The 16,420-nt window shown below is 40.0% G+C and overlaps 1 protein-coding gene across 1 annotated transcript; it reads left to right on the forward strand.

Annotated features, from left to right (window-relative positions):
* Positions 1-653: 653 nt before the first annotated feature.
* LOC119732673 lies at positions 654-16,420 on the forward strand. Its single transcript, XM_038206307.1, has 3 exons — positions 654-1,333; positions 13,360-13,449; positions 14,161-16,420. The coding sequence occupies exons 1-3, from the start codon at positions 1,261-1,263 to the stop codon at positions 14,346-14,348; spliced, it is 351 nt and encodes a 116-aa protein (XP_038062235.1). The 5' UTR covers positions 654-1,260; the 3' UTR covers positions 14,349-16,420.

The raw sequence follows: 16,420 nt of genomic DNA on the forward strand, positions 1-16,420 counted from the left end.
GAATTTTGAGCAAATATTGACACAAACTATTTTTCCGTGTAAAATTAATGTCATCGTTTTTACCACCTTCCAAATATTGATAAAAAAATATTGGTACCAGGTGTTAAAAGTACCCTGAAGTAGGCCTACATAAATAAGCGGATTTAGTCTGCCTTTGCGGTTTATGTTGATGACAGGATTATTTGCAGATATCCCCAAAGAACAAGAAACAAATCGCATAAAACCTTTCATGCGTCGCCTCTGCATTCGCCCGTAGAAGGCAATCGGTTTCCCCACTGACGACATCGCTATTAAGCCTTGAATCCCCAAAGAATTAGTGCGGAGTTCAGGTAAAGATAGATGTCAAAAACCGGTCGCTGCCCACACCACGGGGGAGAAAAGGAAGGGGAAACATGACACAAGGATGATAATTGCATCCAGAGAAGATGCATCGTGTTTGAAAATGTGAAGATGTGACCCGCATGCGCTCAACAAAAAGTCATAAAGGATCGAAGGGTCAAAGCCCTATAGCCGTTTACCTGTACCCTGATGTGCGCGCACCGCATGGGCGCCCATGCACCCTAAGCCGTTTAATTAATTATAATAATTATGGATTGAACTTGCAGCTGGTATAGGCCTATACGTGGTGTTGTTCGCGTACGGTTCGTGGGTGTGTGTGCACGGGGGCGACATCTCATTACTCGGTTTATGCATCAGCGGTGTGTACACTGAGAGTGTGAAATGTAAAATTGTTTCGGTCAACGGAACAAGGCAGTCGCACGGCAACACCGCACCGCTCGCTGTGCATACGGCGGGTTCATCAGTGCAGTATGCAGCTATATTTCCAATGTGACGTTTGTTAACGCAGGTACGTCTGCATGCGGAGATGTGTATGCGATTTGTTTTCACTGCGTGACATATTTTGTTTAAGGATGCTAAAAAGTCGGGGAATATTTCATGGCTGATGTGCATTCACAGCTGAAGGGACTAAGCTTAAAGTACCAAGGCGACGTTTGAGGACAAATTGAACTAGTTGTAAATTGGACGGGGACGACGATTGCGGTCGCAGTGAGGAAGTCTCGTCGGATAAACCCATCAGCTCGCTTTAAATGCCCTGTTTATGCCGGCGTGAGGGACGATTTCACGGGTGTGATTCAGCGCGAATGGGCTAACGGCTGAGCTTAATTGTCTAGCGGGTTTCGGTGGATTGTCTCGTTGGCGTGTGAACGAGGGAGGCAGGAGACGCTGTGAGTCGGGAAACCTGCGGCCGGGGCTAGCAAGATGACGAATCCGATCCTAGGAGGAGCACCGCCGCATAGGCGAATGTCCTCCGACTCGGACAGACAACTCGAAGGTATTTATATTTTCCCCTAAGTATGTTCCCCATTAAATGTTCCGCAATACCTATGTTCCCCAACACCTAATGTCCCCCAAAACCCTTAGGGTTAAGGTTAGGATTAGATGGTTATAGGGTTGGGGAACATAGGTATTGGGGAACATAGATATTGGGGAACATAGGTATGCATCCTACCCCCATAGAAAGGAAATGGCCCAGACCAGCAGCTCTGGGTGGTTACACCTCTATGTTCCGACACCCCTATGTTCCGACTGCACATATTCCTATTCCTAACCCTAACCCTAACCCTAACCCTAACCGGGAGTAACACAATCTAGGTTGTCGGAACATAGGGGTGTCGGAACATAGAGCAGTCACCCTCTGGGTTTATTTCAATTTTTTTCAAAGGTAAGTCCACTGTACGGGGACAGTTGGCCCTCACTGTTTTGAAGAAACTACGTATTCAAATATTTAATTGTGAATTCAAAGATCACAGCAGTGTTTACTCTTCGACATTGTTTCGTTAAAAGAACATTTTGTAGTCATTACCAATATGCCTATGTTGATAATATTGCTGTTGCATCACTACAGAAAAAAAGAGAGACAGCTAAACATCTTCTGGAAACATTTTGTGCCGTGTTTTAGAATATTGGACTTTCCTATCCCGGCAGTGTGATTAATTGGAAACTAAAAAAAACCCATTAATTTTTACGTGCAAAAACAACCCAACGGGGAACAAAGGAACCCCACGATAAAGAATTCGTTAAACAAAGATAATGTGGTCAATTTGGTATGTGTCTCGTGATGATATTGCACAGTTTGGTAAGGAGCCTTGAACATCTTCAAGAGATGGCGACAGCTGTATCACAGAAAGTGCATGACTTCATGAAACAATAAATGGCCTATCTATGTACGGTTCAGTCAAACCAAACACTGTAAGCACATCAGCAAACATTACAAGCAGTATCGTGTTTCATACCGTAACATTCTCGTGTTAATTCAAGACGCTATTTCGTTTTTGATTTCACCGGGGCACTGCCCACCTATAGTTGATGAGTCACTCATTGCGGTTGTCACATATTGTCACCACTCCAGCTTGCAGCTCGCTAGCATTTACAAATTATCGTGCTTAAAGGTGTACTGAGGTTGTCCCTAAAAAAAACAAACCCCAAAACAGTCGAATCGGGCATCACGCGGCATGTTTAAGAAAAGTGGGGGTAGTATTCAAAACGTCTAATGTATTGCTGAGTAGAATAATTGGTCTTCCAAATGTTTTAGTTGGTTTCATTCGGATATTTTGTTCAAAAGGTACAGGAATCACAAGTACTTGAAAAACCACGTAGGACATTGTTTTATTTATCAAGTTTACAGATCGAAGCCGGTAGAATAAGTCACACGTTACTCTTGAACAAAGGAAATAAATCCTCTGTGTGTTTCTTTAACAGTGCTTTTTCACTGTCGAGGAAGTGGCCCAAGACGATTTGTCAACCCTTGAGTTCGATGAACCAAAGTGTTTGTTCCACTGATGCACTTGGGCCACTTTTTATTTATCAAGTTACAGATCGAATTAGCTGGGAGAATAAATCACACGTTACTCTTGAACAAAGGAAATATATCCTTTGCGTGTTTCTCTAACTGCGCTTTCTCACTTTCGATGAAGTGGCCCAAGACGATTTCAACCCTTGAATTCGATGAACCAAAGCGTATGTTCCAATGCACTTGGGCTACTTTTATATTTATCAAGTTACAAAAACAAGTCACACCTTACTCTTGAACAAAGGAAATATATCCTTTGCGTGTTTCTCTAACTGCGCTTTCTCACTTTCAAGGAAAGTGGCCCAAGACGATTTTCATCCCTTAGGGTTCAATGCAGCATAGCGTTTGTTCCAGTGCATCAATTTGAATGAAATAAAGTTTGTATGGTAATTGGTTATCTGACTTTAAGAGGTAATTTGAAAATATTCCAAAACTCACATGTAATATACCTTTATTAATTGCTTTCGACTTTTAGGTTTTTTTGTGGGACAAAGATCATATGCAATAATTACCAAATGTGACCTACCAAATTATTATGAAAAGAAATGTACTTGGATTACAGATCGTATTTTTGCTAAACACCCTGTTAAATTATTCCGCCTACCTTACTGTCGCTTTGAAAAAATCAAGAAACGTTGGATATTTCTTGTCAGTCGACTGACTTTTTGAATAAAGAGTGCCACAGACGAAATCGTGTTTCGTGAACTAAACGTCTTGCATGGTTTGTCAACCAAAAAGTGTATCCACAGAGTTGAAAATTCTGAAAGGTTGGGCTTTGAACAATCCTTTTTTTCCCCTTTTTTTTAAACGAGCAAAATGCACGAAAAGAAAATTAATCCCATATGCCTTTAAAAATGAGGACGGCTAAATCTTTCTAAGACGATACGGTTTTTCCCATTCATAATGATGTTGAACTCTTAAAACACTTGATATTTTTTTCCTCTGCATTTCGTTGTTTTAAACCCTTCATGTTACGGAGGTATATTAATAAGCCTATGCTGCAAATTGTATAGTGTGATGCCTTGAATTCAAACGGTCAAACTCCAAACTATTTAATCATCAACTGATGGCATAAAACAAAGGCGAATGATTAAGTTAATGATTTAGAGAAATGTTTGGTACAGTTAGCACGGAACCAGGTAGTCATAAAAGCACTATTTAACTAGACTTGGTTTCATAAATTATTAAATCGTTTGAATATCTAATGATAATTGTTAAAGAAACATTTTGTCTCGTGAAATAATTCTCGATGAAGTCGTTCGCTATATAAAAACTGGCTACTTGGCTTTTAATTTTTTTATCGGGGATGGCGGGCGGGCTAGAAGAATATTCGAAATAAAAATATTAATGTTGACCTTATTCGATAAAGGTGAAATAATTCGATTTGCACCACATAAATCAAACTATGAATACGCATTCATTTTTCAGTACGCTTGATGGAACCGCGCCCCATAAGGACTTTGCTCCGTTTGAGGTGTTCCCTAAGCCAGCCTCTAGCAATGATTAGTATGCCGTCCTAAAAATATCATCACTCGAAAAACAGGTGGATTTCGACCATCGGAAATTCACAGCTTCAGCACTGCTGTTAATCACTGCCCGAGGCAGCACAAAATTGTGAAAAAACCCGCCAAAAAGAAAAGAAAAAGAAAAAGACGACTTCAGTAATTATTTTGAAACAGCTGTCACATGTCCGGTACGGTTTGAGACTCTTGCATCGACAAACGAGCTTTCTTTGGTTGTCAGTTATAAAACCGAGTGCTGGAAAACAGAAATTCGATCGGTTTTCTTGACATATTTCCAGTAGCACCTTGAGAACCGTTTCATATTTAGCGAAGTGACATGTATTCGATGGTTGGCTGTGATATCTCCCGGACAAAAAGTGCAGGCAAGGGTCATAATAGGTGTACAATTTCCCGAGTATAACGCACTGTCGATCGTCTCTCACCTAGCTTTCCCTTGTTGACTCCTTTTGCGTTTGCGAATTTCTATTGTGTTTATCTTTCCCTACAGTATTTGAAATACATCTACTTAGACTTTTAATTTTCCCCCAAAATATAAGTTGATTCTTTATTAAATTAATTTTATTACATGTGATTAAGAATAACTAACTAATCTTCACATGTTACAATTTTTAGCATAAGATTTCATGACGTCTTGTTTTTTGTTCACAGCATTGGAATTTTATTTCATCGTTTAGAGGTTTTGGGACGATATTTGTTTTGGGACGTCATTTTGACCCGGAAAAGTATCAGGCCCATTGAACTAGGTAGGAACTGAAAACCCAACCAACCTGTCGGCCTTGGTTGAACCCGGTCACAGAGGTATATACGCGGCGGGCGATGAACGTACAATTGCGGTAGAGGCTTTATTCATGAGTCGGCCATATTGAATTAAAGGCTAGGTAAAATATTCATGTTTGGAACTTGCGAATAGAAATGAAAGCAATGACATAAAGGAAATTACAAATTAACACAAGTCTGCTCTGATGAATAAATTAAACTTTGTGATTAAACACATCCTAATATGTTAAAGAAACATGTAAAATAAATTTGAAAGTGAGGCTTGGAACGCTACAATAGTCTGGCACCATCCCATTCAACAGTTTACAATTTAAAATATAAATGCAGGGAACACGATCACAAACTTGCTTTCTCCTGAATAATTAAGGTCTATAGTCGGACTTTCTTAGGCCTATGCCGCTGCAGGGTGTTACGTGTGGACAATTTGACTGCTGGAATCGATACCGTTAAAACATTGCATCGTTCCCCGTAGAACATATAACGACGGTCTACCGTTTCATTAGACCACCGTGTGAAAATGATTAAATGCCCGGGGAGCGGGCTTTTACCTCGATAGAGATACCTCCCAGACAAACACCAACATACGGACAAAATATTGTGCATTTCTTCATTTTTGTATAAACATAATGTGTTTTGCAAATCAATAATTCATTAATGAGATTCCAAGCACACTCTAAAAACTCCTGGATCAGATTGACCCAGAATTTGAATCTATAATCTGCTTAATTTCTTGCTCAATAATGACACATTTCCATGTCAAAATAACATTTTTGTATGTCATTTTGACCCAGAAAAGTGACATTTTTGACCCAGAAAAGGACCGAGCAGATATAGATTCAGAGTCTGGGTCAATCTGACCCAGAAGTTTTTAGAGTGCATGCAGGTGACGTATACGGTATTCATTATCTAAATTAATATGCATCACTTACTGCAGTACAACACTAGAATTGGTACAAATCCAATAGGGGAGTTAAGTCTGGTTGTAGTTCTGTTGTTTTTTTAAATATCGATATCTTGGTTAGATGGCACAGTCTTGGGAGGATTTTGTTCCCGAGTTGCGTGCTCGTATTGCACCGTGATGAAGTTATTCAAGTCCCGTGTAAGTACTCCTATACTTCAAGGCAATGTGTGCTGCTCCGCCTTGCTGTATCTCTTTCGCTTGAGCACTGTGACTATTCGATTGCGTCTTTTGAAGAAGTGAAGTAACGAAGATCTGCAATTGGACTTCATTTGCACCGAATTGAGGCAGCTGAAATTATTGTTTGAAAACATTGTTTTGGAAATAGGTCTAAAGGTAATGTACATCATTTGCAAACATCAAAACACAAAACTACCAAATTATTATGAAATGTTTTCATTGACTGTAAGTGAATAATAGTCTCAAGCATCCTGTGAAATCATGGCACCTGGTGTGCTGTCATTTTCAAGAAAAATCGAATTTTTGTATCAATTTCCAACGATGGTAGGTCGACCATCTTAGTGAAAAACTGACTTTCAAATACTGCCCCCTCCCAATTTACCAAATTTAGTTAGTACACATTTTGTTTGCAATCGGTTATACCTCCGTTAGGGGCGGGTGCAAGCCAGCTTTTTTTCCCTGACCTGACAATTCCCCGACGTCTATAAATTGCTGCGTGTTGTCTGAAGTAACAGCATTTCCCAGCGTCTGTGAACACAATGTTGGCCTATCAGTGTCACTGTTTTCCAGATAAGAAAACTTATGGTTGATTTCGCTGACTTTCAGTCGCATATTACGGCACGTAATATGCACATAACACCCTACGTTTAAAAGGGCATTACGGTCTGAGCATTTGGTTTTGTATTGTTTGCTTATCCTATGCCAAAGGTCTGGTTGAAAGGAAACTATCGTTATGTCTTACCGTTCCCAAGAAAAGACGGAAAAAAACCCGAACTGTTGTTTCTATCGGACGCGGCGGACATTTGTGGCATGCACATACGTTTTTCCAACCGTAAATATTCGTCTCCTAATAGCACCCCAACGGCTAGACTTTTGAGAGTCATAATTTAGTTTGACTCCTGAAATTCCTTCTCGCAAGAATAACACAAAAGCGCCAAGTTTTTAAAGGATAGTTGTGTGGACGTTTATGTTCTACGTTTAAATGCTCTTTCCAATCAATATCATTTCGTTTAAAATGCGTTTTGAAGCCCAATTGGGCGCTTTCTAGTGCCCCATTAACAGTACAAGTCGTACACGAAAAACTAAATACGTAAATGTAGCCCGCCCAGCTAAGAGTGCACCCAATTTACATCTTGCACATAACATCCTACGTTCAACCACGAAATAAAACGGACACTCGGTCCATTAGTCCTCTGACTGGCCGCTATGCGCAGGTCCAAACTAAATAAAAAGTGGTACACCTATCGATTGATAATCAATACAGATATTATATGTATACTCTCCAGATTTGACCAAGAGCTTTTTTTTATTTCGATCGATGACATTACACAAGCCAATTTTTTAAGTGGTGCGACTGTGCACGGCCGTACGAGGATTATATCTAAGCTGAAACATTAACATTCACTATAGAATACACATGGGACACCTCTAGGGATTTTTAACACGTCGTTCATGAGAGCGAATCGAATCGATAAATCTAGTCGCGAGGATAAGATGTTATTTCGCTGAGGTCTTTGCTGAGATATGTACATAGATAGGATACAGGGATTTATCGGTACATCGCCAGCAAATAAGTATTGGAATTTCAATTATTTATAGATATGAAACTTGACTTTCAGTGTTGCGATGCGTGTATGGAAATCGGGTAGGCACATTTGGTCTATTGTTTGCCTGGTCTTTTATTCATTTATTTGTGTATCTTAATATCAATAGTGGACGTTTTAAAACGTATTCCTATTTTTCCCAAATGAGGAAAGTGGGGAAAGTATTTAATACATAAAAAAAACGTTTTGGAATAACGTTCTCCGAAGCGCCTGTTCGTGATTTAATATACATAACTTGTAGGTTGTCTCACACACAAACAAACCGAGTCGGGCAGGCAGAAAAAGAATTCGAAATCTTGTCAAATGTTTTACTGAGTAGTGTAATTGGTCTTCCAAATGCTTTTCACAATACGAAACTTGAAAAACCACTTGGGCCACTTTTTTTCTTCAAGTTTACAGATCGAAGCTGGTAGAATAAATCACACGTTACTCTTGAACAAAGGAAATCAATCCTTTGTGTGTTTCTCTAACTGTGCATTCTCACTTTCAAGGAAAGTGGCCCAAGACGATTTTCAACCCTTGAATTCCAATGCATCGATTTGAATGAAACAAAGTTTGTATGGTAGATTGGTTATCGGACTTTAAGATGTAATTTGAAAATATTCCAAAAGTCACATGCAATACCTTTATTTAATTGGTTTTTGACTGTTACGGTTTTTTTTGGTGGGACAACCTGTAGTACCGTGGAACAGCACCTGCTTCCCGCACAAGAAGCAATCTTTGCGAGAAACAAGTGTGCATGCCCATCATCTTCCACGTGAGAGCTCTACACTGCGTGTGAACCAGCCCACAACATGGCTCACAAATGCCCGAAATTCCAATTTACTTAATGCCGATACTCCATTTCCCCAAGGCTTCTCCAGATTCCATCTAATTTTGCTTATCTTTTTTCTCCCGTCTTAGAGAAAAATTGGATCTCGAGTCGATTGCGGTCCCCATCAGTCAAACGGTTGATTAATTAATTTAAAAAATGTGAAATCAGCGGAATGTTACGGAGATAAAAATCCTCTTCAAACGAAGCGTGTGGGATTATGTTTATCTTTTATGTTAGATTGTTTCCATTTCATAAACATGCAGGAATATATACGGTACATATTTTTCTTTCATGGGTTTATAAAAACGATCGTATTTCTCATCTGATATTTTTTGTTTTGCTCAAGACGATTGACTAATTCTTTTCGTAAGTGGGGGGAAAGTGGTTCGAATGTCTCTTTGGTCGATACACTTGAACTGAATTTACCATTTTGGAAGGCGGAACCTTGCCTTGAAACACCTCAGGTTGGACGGGCAATGTACCATTGTCATATCATGTTGCACGAGTCAAGTGTAACTCTAGCCCAATCTGCAGCAACAAGGAGACCAAATTATACATTTTCTCCCCCGTGAGCTAGTGTTACTTACAGTATATAAATCATGATGACGCATACTTCTTAGTTGAATAAATTCAGTCCAAGCAGTTTTTTAACTACATTACCGTAAATGTAGGTCGATTGAAATCAGTTAATTATCAAAATGTAGACTTCTAAAGGGAACGTGCAACATTTGCTTTTGCTGCAATTTTTAGAATGGACTTCGACACTGTAAACACGTTGGGCAAAATGGGTTGATATGTAGACCAACGTTGGTCAAAATATCAACAGGTTAAACTCTTGGGCAAATTCTTCCCAATTGTTGGCAAATTTTTACCCACATTGGGTAATTTCAAACCAATGTTGGGTAACATTTTATTGCCCAACAGTGTTTTACCCATTATTTTTTTTACAGTGGAGGATTAGAATGTTATAGCAAATATTGTTAATCTGACTTGTTTCAGGTTTTGGGCTTGTATAGATGCTGGAAAAGCCAAGAAAACAAAACATGTTCTTGTAGTCTGGTTCCCTGACCCCACTTAAGATGAAAAGCAATTTATAGACTTTGGGGGAATTGTTATGTCAGAGAATCAGTCTAGCAGGCTTGTACCCCTTCACAGGTGTGTAATCAATTGCAAAGAAAATACTAAATATGAAAAATTAGGAACAATTTTTGAAAAAAGCCAGTTTTCTCCAACGCTGCTCGGCCGGCCGACCAGCGTTAGAAAAATACAGTTTTTTTGAAAATGTCAGCACACTAGGAGCCACGATTTTACAGGATGCTTTAGACGGTCATTGCCTAACAATCCAGTAAGGTATTTCGTGATAATTTGATCGTTTCGCTTTTTGATCTTGGCAAATGTTGTATCTCCCTTTAATGGAAAACAACATGGGGACGGTATCTGAATTGATCATGAACATTAATTTCAAAGCTAAAAGATTACAACAACAAAAACCCATTCCAATGTTCTCACAATAAATCATGTACCAAAATGGCGCCATAATCAGAAACAAGGACAGAAAGTTAAAAAAGGTCAGCTTTTGAGGGAGTTTCATTACCTTTTGCGTAACGGCCATTTTAGATGGTGCTCTTTGTTATTTAAATGATGTACTCATGCCTATCTCAGCCCTATAAAAACAATCTTTGCCTTCTACGATGCCCGCCACACATAAGATGTGTTGGGCCATGGAGCTCGAAACGATGCCATTTGGTCTTTGTACGATCCTCTTGAAGTAGGCCAATGCGATTAAAACAATGGTGAGCATGTAGTCATTGATGCTGTAGGTGTTTCTCTCAAACAGCATGGGATGACTCAGCATAGCTCCAGGGTGGATATGCTACCTGACAGCTGATACGTCTTGTGTTGCATCACCTGTCCTTTCTTGACAACATTTTTGGAAACAATTTTGTAAGCAATCTTTAAGCCTATCTGGAGGGGGGGGGGCTATTTATTTTCATCTTACGAATTTTCTACTAAAGCATGAGTTTTTACTCTTTTTAATGTATGTAACCCTCTGAAGAAATGGATTTTTAAAATTATTTTTGTGTAATAAATCAATTATTTGTTTTGGCATGTGAGCGGGGGGTTCTTCTGCGCAACAACAGATCCGCCTTGCGAGTGGACTGGTTTCCGTCCACACACTATGATTTTAAAAGGGTTCGGGAGAAAGTCTAGCCGCGAGAACTGAATAATTGTCGGGCCGTAAATAATTCGAAACTTGATAACTACTTACTTTACATTTTGTAATAACTATTTTCGATATTGTGTTCGTCATTGTCTCTCTCCGAAGTAAATAACTTTTGTTTTGCTTGACAAAATAAGTAAACAAATTTTTTTTTAAATATTTTCGGGCTAAACTCGAAAATAGCACAGACATTACATCTTAAAATAACCGTAGCCATCTGACGGTATTGACGCAGACTTGTCGAGACTTGTGACCATCAAGAATAATGTATTGACAAATGAACGACTTCAGTGCAAGGTTATAGTCTTGATACTAGTTCAGTTTCTTTCGCTCAGCTAAACACCATGTCTGGTTAATTAATGAGCAAGGTCTGATATTTTATAGCGCCAAATTAACCGATAAGGTTTCACAAAAGGCAGTGTAAAATTATCGTTGTAACCTCGTATTCACAAGATGGGATTCAGACCATTTTATAATTTCGGACTTTATTTCCCTTTAAAAAAAAATCCTCCAGAGCCACAAATCTGAAAAAGAAAATGTAATGTAACTCTGCAAAAAAATGTTTGAGACATGTTAAATTATAAAAGAAGAATATTGTTATTTATTTGGGGATGAGAAAAAAAACTTTAAAATGTGCTGCGGTCGGAATCGAACCCGAGTCATCCCACTTGCTAGAGCCTTTGCTTAACCACTACACAACTTTTGGTGGGAATTTAATACATCTTATAATTCAGCCCTGTCTTAAAGAGAACAGCGCCCTCTGTTGATATGGATTGCCGCCGGCAAACCTTTAGTAAACGTTAGTTTGCCGTCATTACCTCCGGCAAAATATCCACTATCTTCACGAAAACATTTCAAAACTACCACATCACTTTGCCATTTCACACCGTTGTCTGCATGCCAGAGGATCAAACTGCTCCAATCTCTTATCATAATACATGCAAGAATCGTGAGTGTGTCTGTATTTTAATTTTTTTCTCCAGTGAGATTGGGGATTTTTTTCTGCTTAGGAATAATGGGGCGTTTTGCGCAAGATGCTTCTTTATAATACGTTGATTTGGTGAATAATATTACTCGCAGTCAGTTTATTTCCTGGGTAATTTTTTGTCTATTTTGAGTTATAGCAGCTCAATGATATAACTTCTGTAAGATTATGTGAATCCCTAACATTTGTAGGCCTAGAGTAAAACTGTTTGGGAGTGGGAGTTGAGAACGGTACCGAAATGGTGGACGGTCGACAGGCAGTACTATGACTTCCTCATTTTTATCTTGATTACGAGTGCCTATGCACATTTCCTCAAAAAGCAACCTGAATACAGTCTCTGCACGCCGCAACGGCCCCGTAAAAGCTACGAGGCTAGCTAAGAAACGCAGTTACCTTGGCAACTGAAGTCGTCCCGAAATCCTGCCTCGAATTACTGTCAACAGTCCTACATGTCTCCCAATCTAACTCATCAGTTTCTGTCAGGACTCGGTTTGTTTATTCAGAGGGCAGGCCGCGGCTCTTCAGCATAAGAATGGAACCATAACAGTCACCTTGCAGTATTGAAAGCATAGACAGATATTCAACGGGGGCAGCATGCGCGTATCGCTCGCTTGGGTGTTAAAGGCGCAATCACAGCCATGCTCTTCAAAATTGTGGCTAACATAACATGCAACATTCGAGCGGTTTTCCAGTGAAAATCAAAATGTGAAAAATGGTTGGACGGCCTTGTAATTATTGTTGTAAATTTTGCTTTTGACGACTGCGCTAGGAAAGGCTCTTTCTGTTTGTTTCGGTTTGGCATAGTTCGGTACCATCCGTTCGGTTTTGTTTGTTGATTCAGTCCGTTTAGGTTTAATTTGGTTCAGGTCGGTTCAGTTCGGATCGATTCGGTTTGCTTATATTGGGTTCGGTTCGGGCCGATTTGAATTGGAGCGGTTAAGTTCCGCTAGTTGTAGTTTGGTTCGGTTTGGTCGTGATCGTGCCGACATCTAGTCTATGCAATAGACCATGGCGTAAGCGCATCTTGACCTATAGATTTGACCAATTAGCGAGCGCTTTCTATATCGGGTCTTCGGTCATTCACCCGTTGCGCGTCACAGACATGGATTAAAAAAAACCTGTGACGCGCGCTCTGTATCATGTTACGCGATATGCGTCCGGTTGGTGTTGTATTACAAAACACTGCTTTCCAATTAACCAATCAAATCATTATATTGCTCATTTGGGAATGAAATGACGTCACGATTTAGTAAAGTCGACTCCGATTGGCTGGCGCGCGGCTTGCATATATCTGCATGCTTAGACATATCGGACGTTATACAAGAGACTTGGCTCCGTGGATAACGGGTGATACTCAGACTATCCGACATCCCGCAGTGCATCTAATATTATCCATGAATATTTTTGTACCATTCTCTGATTTCTTTTGATCTGTTCACGCCACAGGATCAAAGTGTTGTTGGGGACTGTGTTGCGGGCCCGGCTTGGCTCTTGGCATAGTGGCATGCATCTACTTCATCATCATCCTACCTGCAGGTGAGTGGTCCCCCAAACAAGACGATGATCTCGAAACTGTCATTTCATATTTACATCTTCTTGCGTCGTTCCTTATAATGCCAAGGGGATAATATAAACATGTCACTGTTGACTTAAACTGAAATGCCTTCAATTTCTACACAACTTAATCACGTTCGGTCAGTACCGTCTCTGAAGAATAATTCTGGGTTTTTGTGTGTGGAAAAGTTTCATTTAGCCAGTCACGTATCGGGACGGATGTGTGACAGGATTTCTGAAAAACATGCCGAAATTTCAATTTTACTTTGAGTTCATGTGTCCGTTATTTTGTCTAGCACATAACCTCGACAGACTGGGTATAGGTAGGGACTTGAAGGTGTACCAAGATGGCATGAAGTGAAGTTCAGGAATACACTGGAGTGTGATTTTTTCAATTTGCGTATGGCACCCTGACGTATGCAGTAAAGACCCATGCATCGTGCCCTTTAGGGATGTGTTCAATATGGCCGATGGGAATAATAATTCGCACATGAAAGGTTGGCATATGAAGGAATGGACGTTTTACATACAGCCACCATGTTGGAGGTGTTACTTATATTCAGTAACGGTAAATGTGCCAAAGATATAATGCTTATCCCTCAGCAAATCGCCAAGATGGCTGCCATAATAATGAAGGTCTATAACCACTAATCACAGAATCCTCACATTTTCTTTCCTTTATATTTTTTAAAGGACTGTTCTTGGCCATGGTGGGTGGACCTAAGAGCACTATAATCCTTCTTGTCGGTCTGGCCTTCGTCTTCATTCCTCTCGTCATCTTCTCGGTGGGATGTTTCTGTTATCGGCGAAGGAAGTCGCGACAGCATGCCGGCTATCACACAGCGTCAGCCAACTTCGTCCAGACCCCATCGCATGTTTAGAAGATGTTACACCGTGAACTACGGTGGCAGTCCGAAGTCTCGAAAATGGCGATTTAACGTCGCTTGATGTTACATCGGTGTAGAATTGACTTTGAGTGGCGTACCAGTCCACATTTGCAGAGAGCAAGTGACTGATATAGGTTTCCCTTCTCCTACGAGGTGACATTGGTACAATCAAGGCTGATTTAATTCGCAGTTCATTTTGAACTCTAGCCTATTGAAACCGGCGGCTCAGAAGTGGAAACATCATACGTCATCATATAGAGACGAGCTCGTGTAAAGACGCTGCCAGTGATTGGCTGAAAGTAACATTCTGCGCTCGTACATAGCCAATCGGCAACACGCCTGTGTGGTTTGTGGCATCTTTGTCTGTGATTGGTAATAACGCATGCGTTATCATGCGGCTGGTAGCGTCAGTGGCAAAGTTGTAGCGCCCTCATTGTCAACTTGCAAAAGTGGCTGTCGTGTGCGCGTTGGCTTTTAAGAAGCGAAATGAAATTCTTCAAGTGTCCCGAATGAAAGCTAGGATTGTAACTGTTACGCGTTGCAGGTGACGTTCATCTGTGATCTCTATTACAATATCAAAAGTTATTAATCACTCGTAAACATTGTTATGATACTTTTCACTCTTTTTGGCGCTCTACATTCGTCCTGCCTTCCAAATTTTGGCAGATTTGTCGCTGTTCTAACGTACAAAATTCTGTAAGAGCAAAATTAGTATAATAACGATTTTAGTATTGCATTAAAAAAGTTCCAGATCCATAATATGTATATTTAAGCGAGTGGAGACATATTTTTGACAGAATACAGTTCAATGACTGAAAAAAGACTCTTTTAAAATAATTTTTATGAGTGAGCGTTTGGTAATAATTGCCATGTTAAACTGTGGAGTATAGACACCTCTTTCGGAGCAGTCGCAGTAAGATAGGCCTACTAGAATTTATCAGAGCAGGAACGAAAGCTTACTTCAAATGGGACCACAGCATGATGACTAAATACATGTACACGGAAAGCTATGGCGCTGCTTTAACGTGAAGAGTAAACAGCGCTAGCGTACGTGGAATCTGCGTAGGATGGCTAGAACATTAGAGTATGTGCTGTATTGTTGAGTCACTATGTAGAATGCTTTCATGTCATACTGCTTGAGGACCCTTGATTCCAGCAATGGTCCATTCCATTTCGATCAGCCCTAAATATATGTGTACATTTGTTTATTACGATTCATAATGTCTATTTAATATAAACATTTACACAGGTTGTGTTTATACGAAAGTAGAATACCGAAACACTCGAGTTTTATTATCATTCAACCATTTTTTGGACACGGAATGTCTTCTGAATAAGGACGGGGTGTAATGGGGACATTCCTCCACACAGAGAGCAAGTGGCCCGCATGACTGCACAGCCTTTGTGTGGTAGCGGGACTGCACAAAAGCAGCAGCTGTGGAACTACCCACTACCCGTGTGCCACAGCATACCACAGCTGGCAACTGCATTCCAATGAGGATTAGCGGCCGCGGCCATGACCGCTTCCCGTACGCATGGGGTTAATAAATAGTGAACATTTTCTCAACAATTTCGCACTATCTGGCAACCTTCCTAAAATTCGTGATTTTCATCTCCCAACTCCATGCACCACCAATTGATGTTTGATCTAGAAATGAACGAACCCGGCAATACAATACTGTAGGGAACAACATACAATTGTTCAATGCTAGACATTCCAAATTTCCAATATATATTTGAACTCTACCAATAATCAGGTTTATCCATCATTGAATGTTATTATTATCATCATAAAGTCGTACGTAATCTACGTATAGTAATCCTTCACTGTATTTGTGTATTAATGGTCCCTTATGGGGAGATATGTTGTTGTCCAAAGTTATACAGGGTGAGTAAAAAAACCCGAAACCCAAATGTCGGGACTATTGTTTAAGTGACGTTCTGCATGTAGCACTTTCAAAATGTAGGATTTAAGCTTTCATTAAGTACCAGAACCATTGAAATCACTCATACATGTACTTTTCAAGTTACGGAATTTTAAACACAACCACCGTTTTAGAGTTCTG

This window comes from Patiria miniata, unplaced genomic scaffold, assembly GCF_015706575.1.
Source record: "Patiria miniata isolate m_02_andy unplaced genomic scaffold, ASM1570657v1 HiC_scaffold_24, whole genome shotgun sequence".
Classification (NCBI taxonomy): domain Eukaryota; kingdom Metazoa; phylum Echinodermata; class Asteroidea; order Valvatida; family Asterinidae; genus Patiria; species Patiria miniata.

Bases quoted from the DNA above. Each gene is read 5' to 3' on its own strand.
- LOC119732673 (XM_038206307.1), top strand. From the start codon at position 1,261: ATGACGAATCCGATCCTAGGAGGAGCACCGCCGCATAGGCGAATGTCC. The intron at 1,334-13,359 runs GTATTTATATTT...TTCACGCCACAG, and splicing joins CTCGGACAGACAACTCGAAG to GATCAAAGTGTTGTTGGGGA. The intron at 13,450-14,160 runs GTGAGTGGTCCC...TATTTTTTAAAG, and splicing joins CATCATCATCCTACCTGCAG to GACTGTTCTTGGCCATGGTG.